General features: G+C 41.5%; 1 protein-coding gene across 3 annotated transcripts in view; it reads left to right on the top strand.

Moving 5' to 3' along the window:
• The window catches only part of BEND4 (BEN domain containing 4), a 43,009-nt gene extending 27,431 nt beyond the window's left edge, over positions 1 to 15,578 (top strand). Inside the window, exons 3-5 of one of the 3 annotated variants that reach the window (XM_033214105.1) lie at positions 618 to 709; positions 6,323 to 6,492; positions 8,813 to 15,578. In XM_033214105.1, the coding sequence (XP_033069996.1) occupies positions 618 to 709; positions 6,323 to 6,492; positions 8,813 to 8,822 (272 nt within the window). In that variant the 3' untranslated portion in view covers positions 8,823 to 15,578. Of the gene's footprint in view, positions 1 to 617; positions 710 to 6,322; positions 6,715 to 8,812 lie in introns of those variants that run through there. The other 2 variants (XM_033214106.1, XM_033214104.1) reach the window with 2 other exon arrangements.
• The last annotated feature ends 544 nt before the right edge of the window (positions 15,579 to 16,122 follow it).

Raw genomic sequence — 16,122 nt, 5'->3', positions numbered from 1 at the left:
AACCTGAGTCAAATAAGTCAAGGCCTGTCTCTTCTGTGGGTTCTTTGTGATCATGATTGTTGACCCAAATTCATCTTGGAGTAAGTTTGACTTGAAAGTTCTCAGTGAATTGTGCTGAACCTAAAAATTCTTTTCAAACTATAGCATCTGTTCTATATTTACAAACTGAAATAACTACGGATGTCAAATGAAAGAAGATTCTATTTCCTTTAGAAAATATTTTTTTTTTAGAAGTTTGCATCAAAAATCTTTTTAGAGTCCGGGTGCAGTGGCTTGCGCCTATAAACCCAGCACTTTGGGAGGCCAGAGCAGGAGGATCACTTGAGGCCAGGAGCTCAAGACCATCCATAGCAAGACCCTGTCTCTGCAAAAAAATTAACATAATTAACTGGGTGCAGTGGTGAGCACCTGTAGTCCCAGCTACTGGGGAGGCTGAAGTGGGAGAATCACTTAAGCCCAAGAGTTCAAGGTTGCAGTGAGCTGAGATCACCATACTGCACTCCAGTGTGGGTGCCAGTAAGACCTCTGTTTAAAAAAAAAAAAAAACTTAAAAATATTTATTTATGTTTGTGTTACGGGAAAGCCAATGTGTAATTGTTGCCATTTCTTCCACCCAGTGCCCTGCCAGACCGTTTTAGATTACTTGAAGACGGTTCTGCAGCACCACAACCAACTCCTGATACCACAGCCAGCCGACCAGCCAACTGAGGTAGGTCTCTAGGGAAAAGATAAATGTTCCATTTGGGATTCCCTTAAGATGAAGTCTCTTGATAATTTACCAGTGTATACCAGAACAGACTGGCTAGCAAAACAGTTTTTGACTGAGGTTTACGGGTCTATTACCTGTAAGTATGTAATTTGTGGAGAAAGATGACACATGTATTCAACTACAGAGATTCAGCTTCGTACTGAGTGGGGAAAGACAGAGGTAATGACAATTTAAATAGCATGGGCAATTTTTCCACCATTCTATTTGCACAGAGATGCCTGAAATGAGAGACACCAACTTGTCATTCCCTCAGACAGAGCCTGTGTTCCACATGCCCCTCACTCTGGGCACCTCACACACCGGGCACGATTCTCCAGTGCTTAGACAGGCATTTTCCAGAGGTCCGGGCCTCTGGATATGGGTTAGTTTTTTCATCTGGGTTTCAGTGGAAGAAACCACAATCTCTCCCAATCTATAGAAGAAATTATGTGTTTTAATAGTAATAAAGATGGTACGTACTTATAAGATGTTCAAGACTCAGTTTTGAATATATGACTTTCGTACAAGACTTGAGAACTGTGGACAATCCCCACAAGAATCCCCTGGGGAAGCTCTGAGGTTTCCCCCAGCCTAAAAATAAGCCTTCCTTGGATTCTCCTTCTCTTCTGCCGTCTTTGCCCTCCTTTCTACTTCCATCTCCTTCCAGGCTCCCAAAGCATCCTGGGTCAGCACCTTCATTCTGCACTACAGCACATCTTGCTCCTCGAAAGTTCAGCCCGGGTCTCATCTCTAGTGTCATAGAAGACACTCGATTCATGATTGCTGAATGGTGACCTCATTTTTTTCTAATGATTAAACATTTGAAAAGCTGGTCTATATTCTTTATCTTTTCTCTCTCTTTTTTTTTTTTTTTTGAGACGGAGTTTCGCTGTGTCGCCCAGGCTGGAGTGCAGTGGCGCGATCTTGGCTCACTGCAAGCTCCACCTCCCAGGTTCCCGCCATTCTCCCGCCTCAGCCTCCGAGTAGCTGGGACTACAGGCGCCCGCCACCTCGCCCGGCTAGTTTTTTGTATTTTTAGTAGAGACGGGGTTTCACCGTTAGCCAGGAGGGTCTCGATCTCCTGACCTCATGATCCACCCGCCTCGGCCTCCCAAAGTGCTGGGATTACAGGCTTGAGCCACCGCGCCCGGCCTCTTCTCTCTCTTAATTTCCATTTGCTCTTCCCCACCCCTGTAATCTGGCTTCACTTCCACCACTACCAGAGTTTTCTGCAAGAGGCCCCTGGTGACTCTCCAGTTGTCTGGTCCTGTGACCCTTTTTCCACTCTGGTCACCCCACGCCCTCACCTCTCCTCCTCTGTGCTCTCTCTTGCCCTTAGCCTTAGTGTCAGTACTTTCTCCTGGCTCCTTGCCCCACTTCCTATGACGCCTTCGTGAGGTTTTCCATCCACTGTTCTCCAGAGTTCATGCTTTGTCTTTTTCTCTCACTCTCTACTGCCTTTTCTCATCAGCTATGTTTCTTATTTATTTATTTATTTATTTTTGAGACAGGGTCTCGCTTTCTTGCCCAGGCTGGAGTACAGTGGCATGATCATGACTCACTGCATCCTCGACCTCCCAGGCTCAGGTGATCCTCCCACCTCAGCCCCGCAAGTAGCCGAGACTACAAGTGTGCACCACCACGCCCAGCTAACTTTTAGTTTTTATAGAGACCGGGTCTCACTATGTTGCCCAGGCTGGTCTCGAACTCCTGAGCTCAAGTGAATCTCCTGCCTCAGCCTCCCAAAATGTTGGGATTACAGGCATGAGCCTGGGTCCGGTTGTGTTTATTATAACATTCACTAGATGTGTGTTAACAAGTCCCACATGCATACCTAGAGCACCAGTCCCGGTGGCTTCACTGTAGACCACTGCTCCAACTGCCTGGCCCACAGTGGTTTGCCCATACACCGCTTGATCTCACCGCACCTATCCTGAATACCCATCTGCAGTTCCTCCAGTTTTTAATAAAGGCCCCACCAACCCCAGGTAGAAGTTTTGACACATCACTGACCCCCTCATTTCCTAAGTCTAAAATTCTACAGCTATGTTGAGTTGTCTCTCTTTTCCTAGGTTGACTGTCTCACCTGACTATTGCAGCAGCTTCTTTGTTCTCCGTTCTCCACACTGGAAAGTTTTTTTTTCCCCCCTGAATTACAGATCCAAAGTAAATGTATACTTAAAATCCTTTGCTCCCTAGAATTAAATCCATATTTCCTAACTTGACATTACTGTCATACAAAAAGCACAACTGAAAAGCCCACTTCCTCCAGGAAGCTGTCCCTGACTGCCACACCCCTGCTTTGTGCCTGTGTGGCACACTGTTCAGAAGTGTAATTCAGAGCTAGTTACCTTGCTTAATAGTAAATGTACACCTATGTCTTCCATTTGATGATGACTCAAGTAACCCATTAAGAGTGATTCATTTTGTTTTTTTTCAGTGACTCAACAATAGGTCAGTGTTTAATAACCTGTGGGTGGCTAATTGAAGAAGATATACAACCAGAATTCTACAAAAATAAGAAGATAGGGGAAATATCTACATTTCCTCTGGATAGGACTACTTAAACTTTATGACTCATCATCATTATGACTGTACTATTTTTATTGTCATTTCAGGCACACGAGCATTTTCTCATTTTTATTATTTATCACATTTTACTTCTATTAACTATGCTAAAACAGGTTTATAAATCTCATCCATAACCCGGAGAGCATTCTGAATTGTGCTTTGGGCTATAAATTACTTTCTCTTTCTTTCCCTTTTTCTTGATAAAAATTACCTCCAAATGGTATTCCTACATTTTATGAGACCAACATTTTATGCAGAGCTACTGCATTCAGTGGATTTTTTCAAAGGTTTTGGGAAAGCTCCTTTCCTGGATTGTCAGCTGCCAGATCACTAGTCTGTCCCATCTTGAAATAGACCAGTTTCAGGGGCACAGCAAAGCATTGCATACAGGGTGAACCCTGAACTCGGGGATGACATCCCCAGCCCCATCCCTTTGAGTTGTGAAGCCTTGGAAAGGGATTTGACCTCCTTGGTAAAACAGAGCTGTAATCCTGGCTTACCAGGTGAGCTCACTCTCCTGAGTAAAACAGCTTTTCAAAATTATATGGTGTTAAATAAACAGCTTAAAAAGCAGCTAGACAGTCTTTTCTAAGGCTGCTGATGAGTATTTACAGGGACCATAACTAAGAGGATGGTGGAAGTCTCGTTTTTTAAATTAAGGATGGTAGAAGTCTCCTTTTTAGTGGCTCCTCATCTGTGTTGCTCTCCTTAAAGTTCTTTACCTTTGCGAATTTATATTCAGTGGTTAAAAAAAAGTAAGAATTCTTCATTGTAGCCACCATTACTGGGTGTTTGCTGTGTGCCAGCCACAGAGGCCCGTGCTCCACTGCATCAGCTGTTCAGCAAATGTTTATTGCATCTACATTGTGTCAGGCGCTGAACTCCGCCCTGAGAGTCTGGCGTAGAATAAACAGGTAACAGTTCCAGCTCTCGTAAGCTTATCTTCTAGTGGGAGACGGCTGGAATGCTCGCCACAAACCACCAAGCTGGGATTATCATCTGTATTTTAACAGAAAGGAGCGAAGTTTAGACAAGTCACTTGCCCAAGGCTGAACCCAGAGCCCAGCTGTGGAATAGACCTAGTACCTCCACCTGTGAGGAGAAAGAAGGGAAGTGTGCAAAGTGCTTGGGGCAGGTGCTTCGGGCTGGTCATCTGTTGCGCAATAAATGGGGACGTTTATTAAGCTTCCTCCATGAAAGTACTGGTGACACAGTGAGTGGTTTTGAGTCAGCCAGCCCCCAGATTTCATGCCCCCCCCCCACCTCCCACCCAGCCTCCTTGAGGGCCGAGGGGTCAACCATTCAGAGCCCTTAGGAGACCTTTCCTCTCAGTGCTTGGGAAGCAATGTATTTCTTTTCCCTGCTGCGGCTTTCCTCCCAACCGTAGCCTCTGTTCCTCATTTTTGTGAAAGACATCACTGTTTGACCTGGGGATCGTCTTGCTTCCTCAGTCTCCCGCACATACCCTGGCCCATGGAATTGGTTGCCTGGCCCCCTCGATTGGACAGCTTTCACTCCCACCTCTCTGTGCCTTGCACAGACTTGATTCAGACCTCCGTCTCTCACCTCCTGCCAGGAAACAGCAGCCGGGGCTGAAGGACTTTTTGGGAGCTCTGGGCCCCTGCCCATCTTTTGATTGTCTCTCATATGCAGGGTCCTCCACTGCACCCAGCCAAGGCTTGGCTCATGCTCCCAAATAGTCACATCTTGTACTCATGATAATTCAGTTCCTTTCAGTTGCATAGATGGGGAAACTGATCCAACAACTTGAAGTAACTTGCTCAAGTTAGTCTAATAAGACACAGAACCAAGATTCAATTCAAACCCAGCCTGACTGTAAATTCAGAACACAAACTAGGTGCCTCAGCTGCCTGCCTTAGGAAAGGAGACCACATCACACTGTTGCTCATTGAGGAGCGTATGAGTGCTGCCGTGGTGAGTCTCCATGCACAGAACTCAGTGCCAGTTTCCCAGCCGCATCGGGCTGCCTACCTCTTGTTGGTTCCTATGCCATTTCCCGTTCTCAGTGTTTAACTAAGCAGGGCACTTTTTGAAATAAAACCCTATCAGATCCAAATGGTGCCACATTTATAACCTGTAGTAAATTTGCCAAGTTGTAAAAATGAATGAGTTTTCCCTTCTTTGTTTTGTACACCTTAATTACTGGGGAAGGAGTACATTAAAACTAAGATCATGGGTTAATTAATTTGTCCTGGACTGTAGAATTTTATGGACAACCAGAACTAAAGTAATGGTTGTGTAGGTGCAATTGATTAAACATGGCTTATAAATGTTACAGAAATTCCCATAATTAGTCCCACTGCAGCTATTTAGCCCGGGAATTTTATAGCAGACATAAATTATCAAGGTGAAAAGTAAGAAAAATTTTGAGTTGACATAGTGGCATTTGCAGAAGCTATAATTTGAGGAAACCTGTTTTGCATGATTATTAGTGGTTTCTTTTTTCAGTTTCCACAATTCTCCCTTCTTAAAATTCGCTTTTTAATGTTGTTTCTGTTGTAATGCAGTGACTACCAGGCGTTGGGTGCGTTAAACACAAGTAATGCCTTATTAAAATAGATCACCAGCATCATTTCGAAAAGTATTTAAAAGTAACCAAAAAATGAAGGACCTGTTTGATCACACTCTTCAAAGTTTTGCATATTTTAATAGATTGAAAAGGAAAGTTACAGGTTAGATTTAAATAGTGTTCCCTGTCATTGGATCTTGACACATTTGAACCTACCTGTTAAAATGTAAGTTATAAATAGCTCCCCTTTCAAAGGTGTTCATTATACCTCATTGGCTCTTGTTACAGAAAATGCAAATGTAATTTGAAAAGTGCCCCTTCTGAGTCTGAGCAATTACTTGCGCACTTCAATACCTGGTTCATTGTCAGCATAGCCATTTGGTTAAAAAGCATGTTTGCCTTTGAAATGGAGATCACTTCTGCTTCTGGCTGGCTGACTCGGTGGGTAATGAGAAAATATTTCGCTTTTCCAGGGAAGCAAGCAGCTGTTGAACAACTATCCTGTCTACATAACGAGCAAACAGTGGGATGAGGCTGTAAATTCTTCAAAGAAAGATGGGAGACGGCTCCTTCGATACCTCATCAGATTTGTTTTCACAACCGATGAGCTTAAGTACTCTTGCGGCCTTGGGAAAAGGAAAAGGTCAGTGCAGTCAGGAGAGACAGGTCCCGAAAGACGCCCTCTGGATCCAGTTAAAGTAACATGTCTCCGAGGTACTGCATCCTTCCGCTCAGTGTCACCATCTGTGATCTCATTTCACCGCATTGGCTGTGGCTCTCCCAGTACAAGTGTTCAGCCTTGCTGTATTTTGATTTCTTTCTGCTGAGAACGTCTAGGCTTCATGTGGCCCATCTACTCAGTATTGAGAAGCTCTTTTAAAAACCTCCGTTTGCCTTAGCATTGTTGTTCTCACTTAGTGGTACATAAGCATCGCATAACACCTCATGTTTCACGCTTCAAATTCAGATTTTCTTTGCTGCCAGAGAAGGCCACCTCCAGCAAAACTGGAGCATAGGGGAACACGCAGAGGAAGGGAAGGCGTGGAAATTTTTTTAATGGGTAAAATGTTACCTCATTTCCAGTTCTAGTTTGTGTCCTCTTCTAGTACCTTCTCAAGAATAGTTGGCCCAACTCCTTAAATTTGTTTAGGATTAATTCTCCTTAATGCTAAAATATACCTTGCCCAGTAAAACATTTTTCTTTTGGTTAAAAAAAAAAGTTTCTATTAAATGTACTGCGGAGATAATACGACTTCAGCAGTATTAATAGCTGATTACTTTGCAGTTGATCTGCACTATTGTAGGCCAGGCAGAGGGGTGGGAAGGAGGAATCAGGAGGTATCCAGTTGATTCAGCAAGTGCAAATACAGACCTAGACAAATAGAAGTGTTATAGTGCCAACAAAACATTGTTCACATCTGAAAAATCCATATCAAAAAGCTCAATATTAACCTATACAATTCAATGGCAGTTTTATTGACTGGAAAGACTTAATATTGATTTACTCTAAATAGGGATAAAAATTTTTCGTGGTGAGGAAATCACAGTAGAAAAAAAAAGCTGGATTATCACTGCTAAGGCCCTGGTTATGTGACAGAATACTTCTGCACTCCCTTCTGAGATGCCCACAGTGACATTATGTGCCTAGGATGCATACGTAGTATTGGTTAGCAGCTGAGATTCCCTAGGCCTGCCCCCAGAGATTCTGATTCAGAAGGGATGGGGCAGGCATGCGTGTTTCCTAGATCAGGACAACCTTAGGGATTTATGCACACATGGCCTACGATTCAGCAAACCACCTGAGATGAAAATGCCTGTGTTTACTAGGCACAGGTGCTCCAGCGCACCTCCTATTAGTCGGTCTGAATATTCCACTTACTCAGAGCAACTAGGTGGTAGAAATTTCCAGGGTCTGTCCTGCCAAACTAGCTACAGTTTTCTGTATTCCCTGACATCATCAGAGATGATGGAGTTACTCACCAAGAGGCAGTGTTGAGCTTGGGGGCTTGACTGTGCCCTGTATGTGTGTACTCAAGGGAGTTGCCTTTAGGCTTCAACATTTTATATTTCTATAGCAAGTCAGTAGACGTGATGGATTAAAATACATCCCAGAGAACTAGTGCTGCTGCTCTGGAAACACTGCAGGAGCCACTGTCACACTGATGCCCGATGCAGCCCAGGCTGCCTAACCAGAGGCTGCCACCTCCAGCGCATTTTTCACTTAGGGCCACGGTGCATGGATCTCCATCCAGCTTTTGGGTGGGGAATACATAGGCAAGATACGGTGATTGTCCATGTTGGAGGCAGCTGAAACAGTTCCCTCTTCCAGGCATGTTAATTGCTTTCTGGTAAAATTAAATATTAGGAGGAGATAGCATGTAAAAAATATTTGCCAGCCCATGTATAGAAATTACATTTTCGGAAATAAGTATAGCTAATCACACGACATTCTAAGAACATGGGTACCTTTTCTGAACTAACACTTAGGCACCTTCTCAGTCATTAAGACTGTTATTTTATTGTACTCCATCTTCAAATTAGTAACTGGTTAAAGAATACCATGCTAATGATATTTGTTGTGCTTCTGGAGATAATAACATTCTCAAAATGTGAGCAGGTAACAACTTGGGTTTTGAAATCTACTCCTTGCTTATACCAGACATGGTGCATCCCATGCCTTACAAATCAAATCTACCTTTTGTTTCAACAGCGAATGTTTCTTAGAGGGATTACCCTCTTACTTATGCAATTTTTTTTTTTTTTTTTACTTCTGCACATGAGAAGAAAATTTGTATGGAATAAATTGGGTCTAATGAGTGACATCATCATGGCATTGCATTGGATTTCCCATAAAGCTTTTCTTACAGAGCTTCTGTTAAAGTTTAAGCAGCCTGTCCTATCATCTTCTGCAAAAACCAGCTGTTTTTCTCTCTCTCTCTTTGATGTTGTGTATATTCCTACAGAATTCATTAGGATGCATTGTACCTCCAACCCCGATTGGTGGATGCCCTCGGAGGAGCAGATAAACAAAGTGTTCAGCGACGCTGTTGGTCACGCCCGACAGGGGCGGGCGGTGGGGACTTTCCTGCACAACGGTGGCTCGTTTTATGAAGGGATCGATCATCAGGCTTCTCAGGATGAAGTCTTCAATAAAAGTTCCCAGGATGGATCTGGGGATTAGTGGACAGAATCTTCCTGTTGTAGCAGCCGGTCCTCTCAAGAGTTCCAATTGTGAATGTCCTGTTCCTGTCACCTGAGAGTCCAAAGCATGTCATTCTGCCATACTCTGCACATACTCAGCTGCCACAGTACCCAAATAGAAATCCATTTTAGGGTTGTTTGGGAAGCCTGTGGCGCCTACAACAGACTTTTGGAATATTATAAAAAGAAAAAACTATGATTTTTAAATGATTACTGGCTAGATGGTGAGGGTGAAAAAATACGTGAGCTTCTAGTTACCTTTCTGAAATCTTCAAACTCTGCTACCTGGGCAGAGATAGTCCCCAAGGTAGGCTGGGGTAGTGTTTCTGCCCATGGGAGAAGGTGGAGACATGGAGTTGTGTTAAGGGACAAGGAGCAAACATTCTCTTAATTCAAGTAAGTTGTCTTTATGTTTTCCAAAGACCTGACTTCGTATTTCTCGACAAAGGCATAGGATAGATGACATCATACACCATTTTGACATTAATAATGTCTATTACTAAAAGGAAACCAGAGAACAGAGGCAACATCTACAGACAGTGATTAATTACAGGTCAGCTGTTTTTCTGTTATTTAAAAACGACTGTGTTGATCAAGAAGGCACTATTTGATCTCTGGAGTTTACAAACAGTAGTCATTTTTCATTATTAGTCAAGAAACATCCAAAGATCCAAAACCATTTTCAAATGCTCAGTTTTGTAGGTTAATAAATCCATAGTTTCCATAGCCTTAAATCAGGCTTTGTTGACACAATGCTAAAGTGATGGGTAGAACAATGAAAATTTAAATCAATTAGTTGTTTGGTGCACTGAAGACCAAACAAGTGGTGTGACTTTTGGTATACTCTGAATTGACTAGATGTTCTGGCATTGTATACACACAGCTTCAAGGCCATTCTGACAACTATGCAATGGGCTTGTCAGTAATTGCTCTGAAATGTGAGGGTCTTTCTCTGCTGATTTGATCTTTAGAATTTGTATGGAACTTGTTTCCCATTGTCCTTGATGAAAATGTTTCATCCCCACCAGGCCTCCTTTTCCCCAATGTTCCCTGTAGCTATGGCTAAGTTAGCACTGTGCTGCTCCCACTCACTATCCCCTGGTTAATTTGTTGAGTTCCATATGTGAAATTAGTGGTATCTTTGGAACCTTTCCATATTGGCAAATGCTACGGAGGTGCTAGAATCATCATTTCTGAGGGCTTCCTGTTTGGAGTCAGGCTTTCTTTACCAAACTAGTCCAGATTACTACATTCTTTGTAGAGCAAAGGGCTAAATGGACAGCATTTATTGAAGACTACTATCTATCATCTGCAGACATGACCAAGGGTTTTGAAAATTGAATGGAGATTCAGGTTGATGAGCATCCATTGATAAACGGTTTTTTGGCTATTTTTGTCAACATAAACTCATAAATTATCCTTTAGATTTAATACTTAGTTTGCATTCACTATATACAAAGTCCTAGAAATAGGTCTTTCTGTAGCTTTTGCTTATTAGCTTTTTTTGTATTACTAGAATTCATCCATTGAAAAGTTTAATGTTTATGGAGATGGTCATCTGTCTTTTTTCAGTGATGCAGGGGGAACTAATATTTCAGTCCTGTTTTGAGAAAATTAAAATTTGTCAGATTTACTCAATGGTATAGGGAGAACTAATATTCAATCCTATTTGGGGCAAATTAGCTAAAATTTGGAAGTAAAAGAAATTATATGGGCAAATGCCATGTTCTTATGGCAACCACGAGACCAGTATCTTTGGCTCTCCAAGGAAGAAAGATCTCTTAAAGCATTTTTAGAGGTCCAAGAAGTCAGTGTCTGTCTGATAAGATTTTTTGACATGACATCTTTGCTAGAAGAAAAACACCACCATAGCCTCATCTGTTTTTCCATCTTACCTTAATTTTTCACTGGCCTTAAGTTATCCTTACTGCTGAGCACATTGTTCTGTTTTTCTGTAGCAACAATATTTGATCACTGCTTTTAAGAAAAAAAGACTAGCCCTTCTTGTTTTCCTGGAAGTTTGAGGTCCTGAACGTTTCTTGATATCCAAATATCATCTTGGAGCCCTGTCGTGCTGGTCTTCGCTGAGGCTGAGAGCACTTTCTGCACTCCTGCTCCATGGCCGTACGTGATGATGCACCTGCACCAGTGCTGCAAGAGCAGGCGACAGCAGCCTGTGGTTTGGCTGTCACTGTTACTCTTGAGAACGCTGCTGTCCCAGGCTTGCCCACCACGTTTGTTCCAAAGTTACACCTGGTCTCTTCCTCCCTCGTGCCCATACCAGGTTAATCATTTCTCTATCAGCTGTTTCTCCATCAACAAATTCTGAATGTTGAGACCAATTGTTGGACATCTCTTTTGCACAAGACTGACACACTCCATACTCAGCATCACACAGCCAGTTCTAATTCCTGGGTCTAGGACTTATGACTTATGCCTGAGTGAGATGTTCCTACGACTTTTGCCTGAGTGAGATGTTCCGCTGTACTTCTACTGTTCGTGTAACTGCTAGGTTCCTTTAGCCAAGCCTGGTGTTTGACGCAGGCACTGGCAGCCACTGAGGCTATGATGGAGCATCAATGTGGACTCTGCTGGCTCCTCTCCTTGGGACATATCCACACTGCCACTTGAGCTTCACCTTTAAGGCTAGTATGTACCTAAGTTCACGATGGTTGTCTGCATGGTCTCATGATCTTTAAATCAGGACCTACAAAGGGTGTTCATTTGGTAAAGTCCATTGAGCCTCTGTGTAGCCAAGTTGAAAGCTCGCCCACTAAGACGGGATGCTGCCATTGCTCTGTGAGCCTTTCAGCTGAAATCCTTGGAGACTTGAAAGTGTTGCTTATCATTTTGATTTGATTTTCTACATCTTTATCTGGCAAATGGACAGATTGCTCTCAGAAAAAACTTAGTCATGTCAGCTTTTAGAGTCCTTCTTGAGTCATGCTGGCATTGGTGGTGTAAAATAGATGGAGTTAAAACAGCTCAGGATGCAGCCGTGCCCCCGCTTCACTGGTGAGAGGAGGAGGTCACGGGGCTGGCGTGACAACAAACACTAAATGTGGCTTTTTTGTCAGTGACTACGTGTGGTCCATAAGCCCAGCTATCAGAAGAGCCATACCTACCAAAAGTGACGGTGTCCTGTGTTTTCCACATTAAAATCTTGTTACAAAGATCGTGCCGGCTTTTCACAGTGAGCTGAAGCCCCAAGCTCAGTTCCAGCCAGGCTCAGGATGGCCCTCGAATGATCGGTATTGGATAGTGTAGGCCGGGAGCCTGTGGGAGGGGACCAGTATTTTGCAAGACGTTACTGAAGTCACTTTTCTCACTGACTATTGATGGTACACTGTTCAAAATGACATGGCTTAACCTTAGTGTTAAATGCTTTCAAGAAAAACTGTAACCATTTCAATTTTACAAGTACTTTCTCGTTTTAACTTGAACATTTTACAAGTACCTTCCCTATTTACTTGAAAATATTTCCTCTAGCCCTTGAACCCGGGCATCACTTTTTTGGTTTTCCTCATTCCACCACAGCATTTAGGTGACTGTTACCATTTATGTTTCATTAAGCTTCACTAGGAATGTAAGGATATTAGAGCATTTGCAGAAAGTTGCTATCATCTCCTTTGGTAGTGGAATCAAGATATATATGTAGCTACTTCACAGCCGTAGAGTTAGTGGGTGATTGTGTATTCTGCATTGTTCCTTATCCCTTCATCAGTGACAGACACATTGACATAAGAGATTCCTTCAGCGTTATAAGGAGAGATAAATTATTAACATTTCTTATTTGATCCAACTACTCCATGTCCCATCAACTAGTGGTAACTGATGTTGATAGGATTTTTTTAAGTCCACTAACTATTCTTGCACTATCAGATGTTTACCCCAAATTAGGCAATAATCCAGACTTTGGATCTATGGGTTTATGATTCCTACATTCCCCTGCCACTCTCAATGGCTTGTTGCCTCCCTTCTGTTGCGCTCAGAAAATGGATAGAGCATCAGGTAAAGATGAAACATGCACTATGTTCAGAAAAGCAGACATCCATTGCCCTCATTTAGATGCCATCCTTCACTACATGCTCTAGAACCTAAACCTAATACCCATTGACTACCTCCTGAGTTTCTTAGATTTCAATTATTTTAAAAAATCTCATCCGTGGATAATAGCTTCAATTTTAGAAAAGATTTAAACGTATAACTTTCCTCATTCAGTGCTATGTCATTTCACAGTACATATCTGCCTTAATTTTTGACAGCTCATATATACAGATATTTAGAAATGTAATAGAAAATGATTTTGCACATATGGTGCAAGTCTTGCTGGTGTATGTTTAATGTGGCAACACGTGCCAAAACTGTTTGGCAAAACATGTCAAATGGAGTGCTTGAGTCAGAACTCTAATGTAAATGTGTCTAAACAGCAGTGTGTATCATTATGATGTATTTTTGTAAACATAGTGATGGCTTCTTTCAGTCATGTAAGTACTGGATAAAAATAACCACTTTGCTTGGAATAATGTAGGAAAATGTCACCCAGCGGATGGATAGTCCTCTGCAAAGTTACATTGTCAGCCAGTGGCACTGGTTCTTTCATTTATGTTGTTTTTTTCTTTTTTTTGGAGAGTGAAGAATTAACATCAGACAACATGGAGTGCAAAAATAATAATCCACCAATATTTGTCTTCTAAATGTAAAATATAAAAGTTTAACTGATTTGTGTACACATTAGAGACCACTTTCACACTCCACAGTATGTTCAGTTACAGGTAGCACTGAGAGGTCGAGACTTCCCTCATCTAATGACCAGCTTGGTTAATTTGACTTCTGAAGGCACTGAATCACCAAGTCTTTGCAGTAATGGTGACCAGATTAATTTTCCTCGTAACTCTATAGCTGTCTGATATAAGGGCTGTGTTTTTATTGAATCACAGATCCTCGAATTAGAATGAAAGCACATCTGCTAGTACAACTCATTTGAAAACCTGTTTATTCTTGCAATAATCGGGCTAATACAAGAGGCCAGATGTATCCTGGCCACATTGGGAAACTATTTGGGCCCATTCAGAACCACTTAATTGCAACAACAGTAGTAACTATAGTTAATATCTATCTATTGAGTTCTTGTGTGCCAGTTACTTTGATAAGTACTTTAATGCATCCTCATTTTAATCCTCACAGCTACCCTTTGAGGCTGTTTCTGTTCTTATTCCCATTGTATTGATAAGGAAACTGCCCAAGGTACTCAGCTAAGAAGAGGATCACTTTGGGCGTAGGAAGCAGAATGATGAGTTCAGTCTTCCTCAGTAGTTGCAACACAGTTCTCAGAGCACATCAATACTTTGGATTGGATTTATTGTTTTATTTATGCCATCAAGGGAGAGTTGATATTTGTGTATTACCAAAAACTACTTCTAAAGTATGTTGATACTTAAGTAGGAACATACAAAACCATATGTCCTCTGGGAACTGCCCAGGATTCTGTATAAGGCTTGACCTATGTAAGATCCTATGACGAAGAGCAGAAAACTTTTTTAAAAAGTAGGTGAATTAAAATTAAAATCAGGAGTTTGTTCACATTTATCTCATAGGTTCCTAGTGCAAAAATGCAGGGAGAGATAAAAGCAAACATTTGAAGTGAGTGAAGTGAGAGTCTTTGGGAACTCCTAGATGTTAGAAATAGCACCAGGGCATCAGGTAGCCAATGTTCAATTCACTTTTCACGTTTGTGTCTTTGTAGCTTTAGAGCTGATGAATCTGGTTGGTTTGGAAGAGAGAGTTTTAATTTATGATGTCACTGTGAGAACTGTTGTGAAAATTTTGTAAGAAAATACAGTAATCTGTTGATTCTTTCCTGTAGTTTTGGCTTTCACATCCCTTTGGCTGTGTTTAAGTTCAAGAGCATGCCAAGGCCATGAGGGTCCTGGCTTGTGCTTCTTGGGAACAGGGCATGCTAGCGGTGGGTCCTGAAGCTTTCAAGGTCACTGGTCCAGCCCGACCCTGCCCAATTTAAGCATTGCCTTTATGTCTCTCCTCTCTGGAACTTCATGTAGCAGCCTAACACCGGGGCCGACTTGCCTTTACTCTATTTTCTATGATGAATACTTGTGGAGAAACTGTGACAAATCCATTGATCCTGATATTTTTATTGTTGGAGTCTTGTTGATTCTCTATGAATAATTTCTATTTGATTGTACTGTGTAGAGTTAATACCCACTAGGGATATGTTAATAAAACTACAAATGCATAGTGTAATATAGAATAGCAAGATTTTTTTGTGAACAATTTATATAGAAGAGTAAGTTGTTTTTTAAGTGTTAGGCTCATTTCTTTTGGGAACTTAAAATGTTATAAAAGTTTTTTAAACATTCAATATTTTTAATTATAAGAGACATTTGTTACTAGAGCCAATTATTTCAGGTGTTCTAATTGGAGTGTTGATTTTATTACCTCATATACCTCTAGAATGCCACGTGTTCTGTTGGGGATAAAATTGCACAATAAATGTCAAGTCTCTGTTAAGTGTTTTAACTTGCTTTTTGCATCTTTCCAATTCATTGTAAATACTTTTCTGTTTCTTTGAATATATAACTTTTCTCTCCCTGAAGCTAAGAGTTCTCTGCTTGTCTCTGAACATCAGGAAAATGTTATATGCTTAATATCAAAATAAAAGATGCTCAGTTTTGTCAGGAAAGTGACCAGAGATCATCCAGAAATTCATTTGATCTAGTGAATGAAAGGCACAACCAGTGATGATCTCAGAGTGACATATAGTCCAAGAGGATTTCTATACAGTATTTTATACATTCACACATAAAGCACACGTGCTTGCTGTTCATGGTACCATTTAATCAGGAAGAAAAAAACCTATAGCTGCTGCCCATGACTTTAAAAAATAAACAGATACTGATTATTTATGGTTTTTGAGCAGTGTTCTACGTACAAAGGCAGAATAGCTATGGCTAAATAAGGGGACATGGATGTGACTTCCCACTTCTAGTTACTACATAAAATATAAATCTGACATAATCATTATCAAACAGCATAATTGAATAACTGTTAAGTC

Source organism: Trachypithecus francoisi, unplaced genomic scaffold (genome assembly GCF_009764315.1).
Source record: "Trachypithecus francoisi isolate TF-2019V2 unplaced genomic scaffold, Tfra_2.0 Lachesis_group1, whole genome shotgun sequence".
Classification (NCBI taxonomy): domain Eukaryota; kingdom Metazoa; phylum Chordata; class Mammalia; order Primates; family Cercopithecidae; genus Trachypithecus; species Trachypithecus francoisi.
Note: the sequence above shows the minus strand (reverse complement) of the source record. Positions and strands in the feature narration are given on the sequence as shown.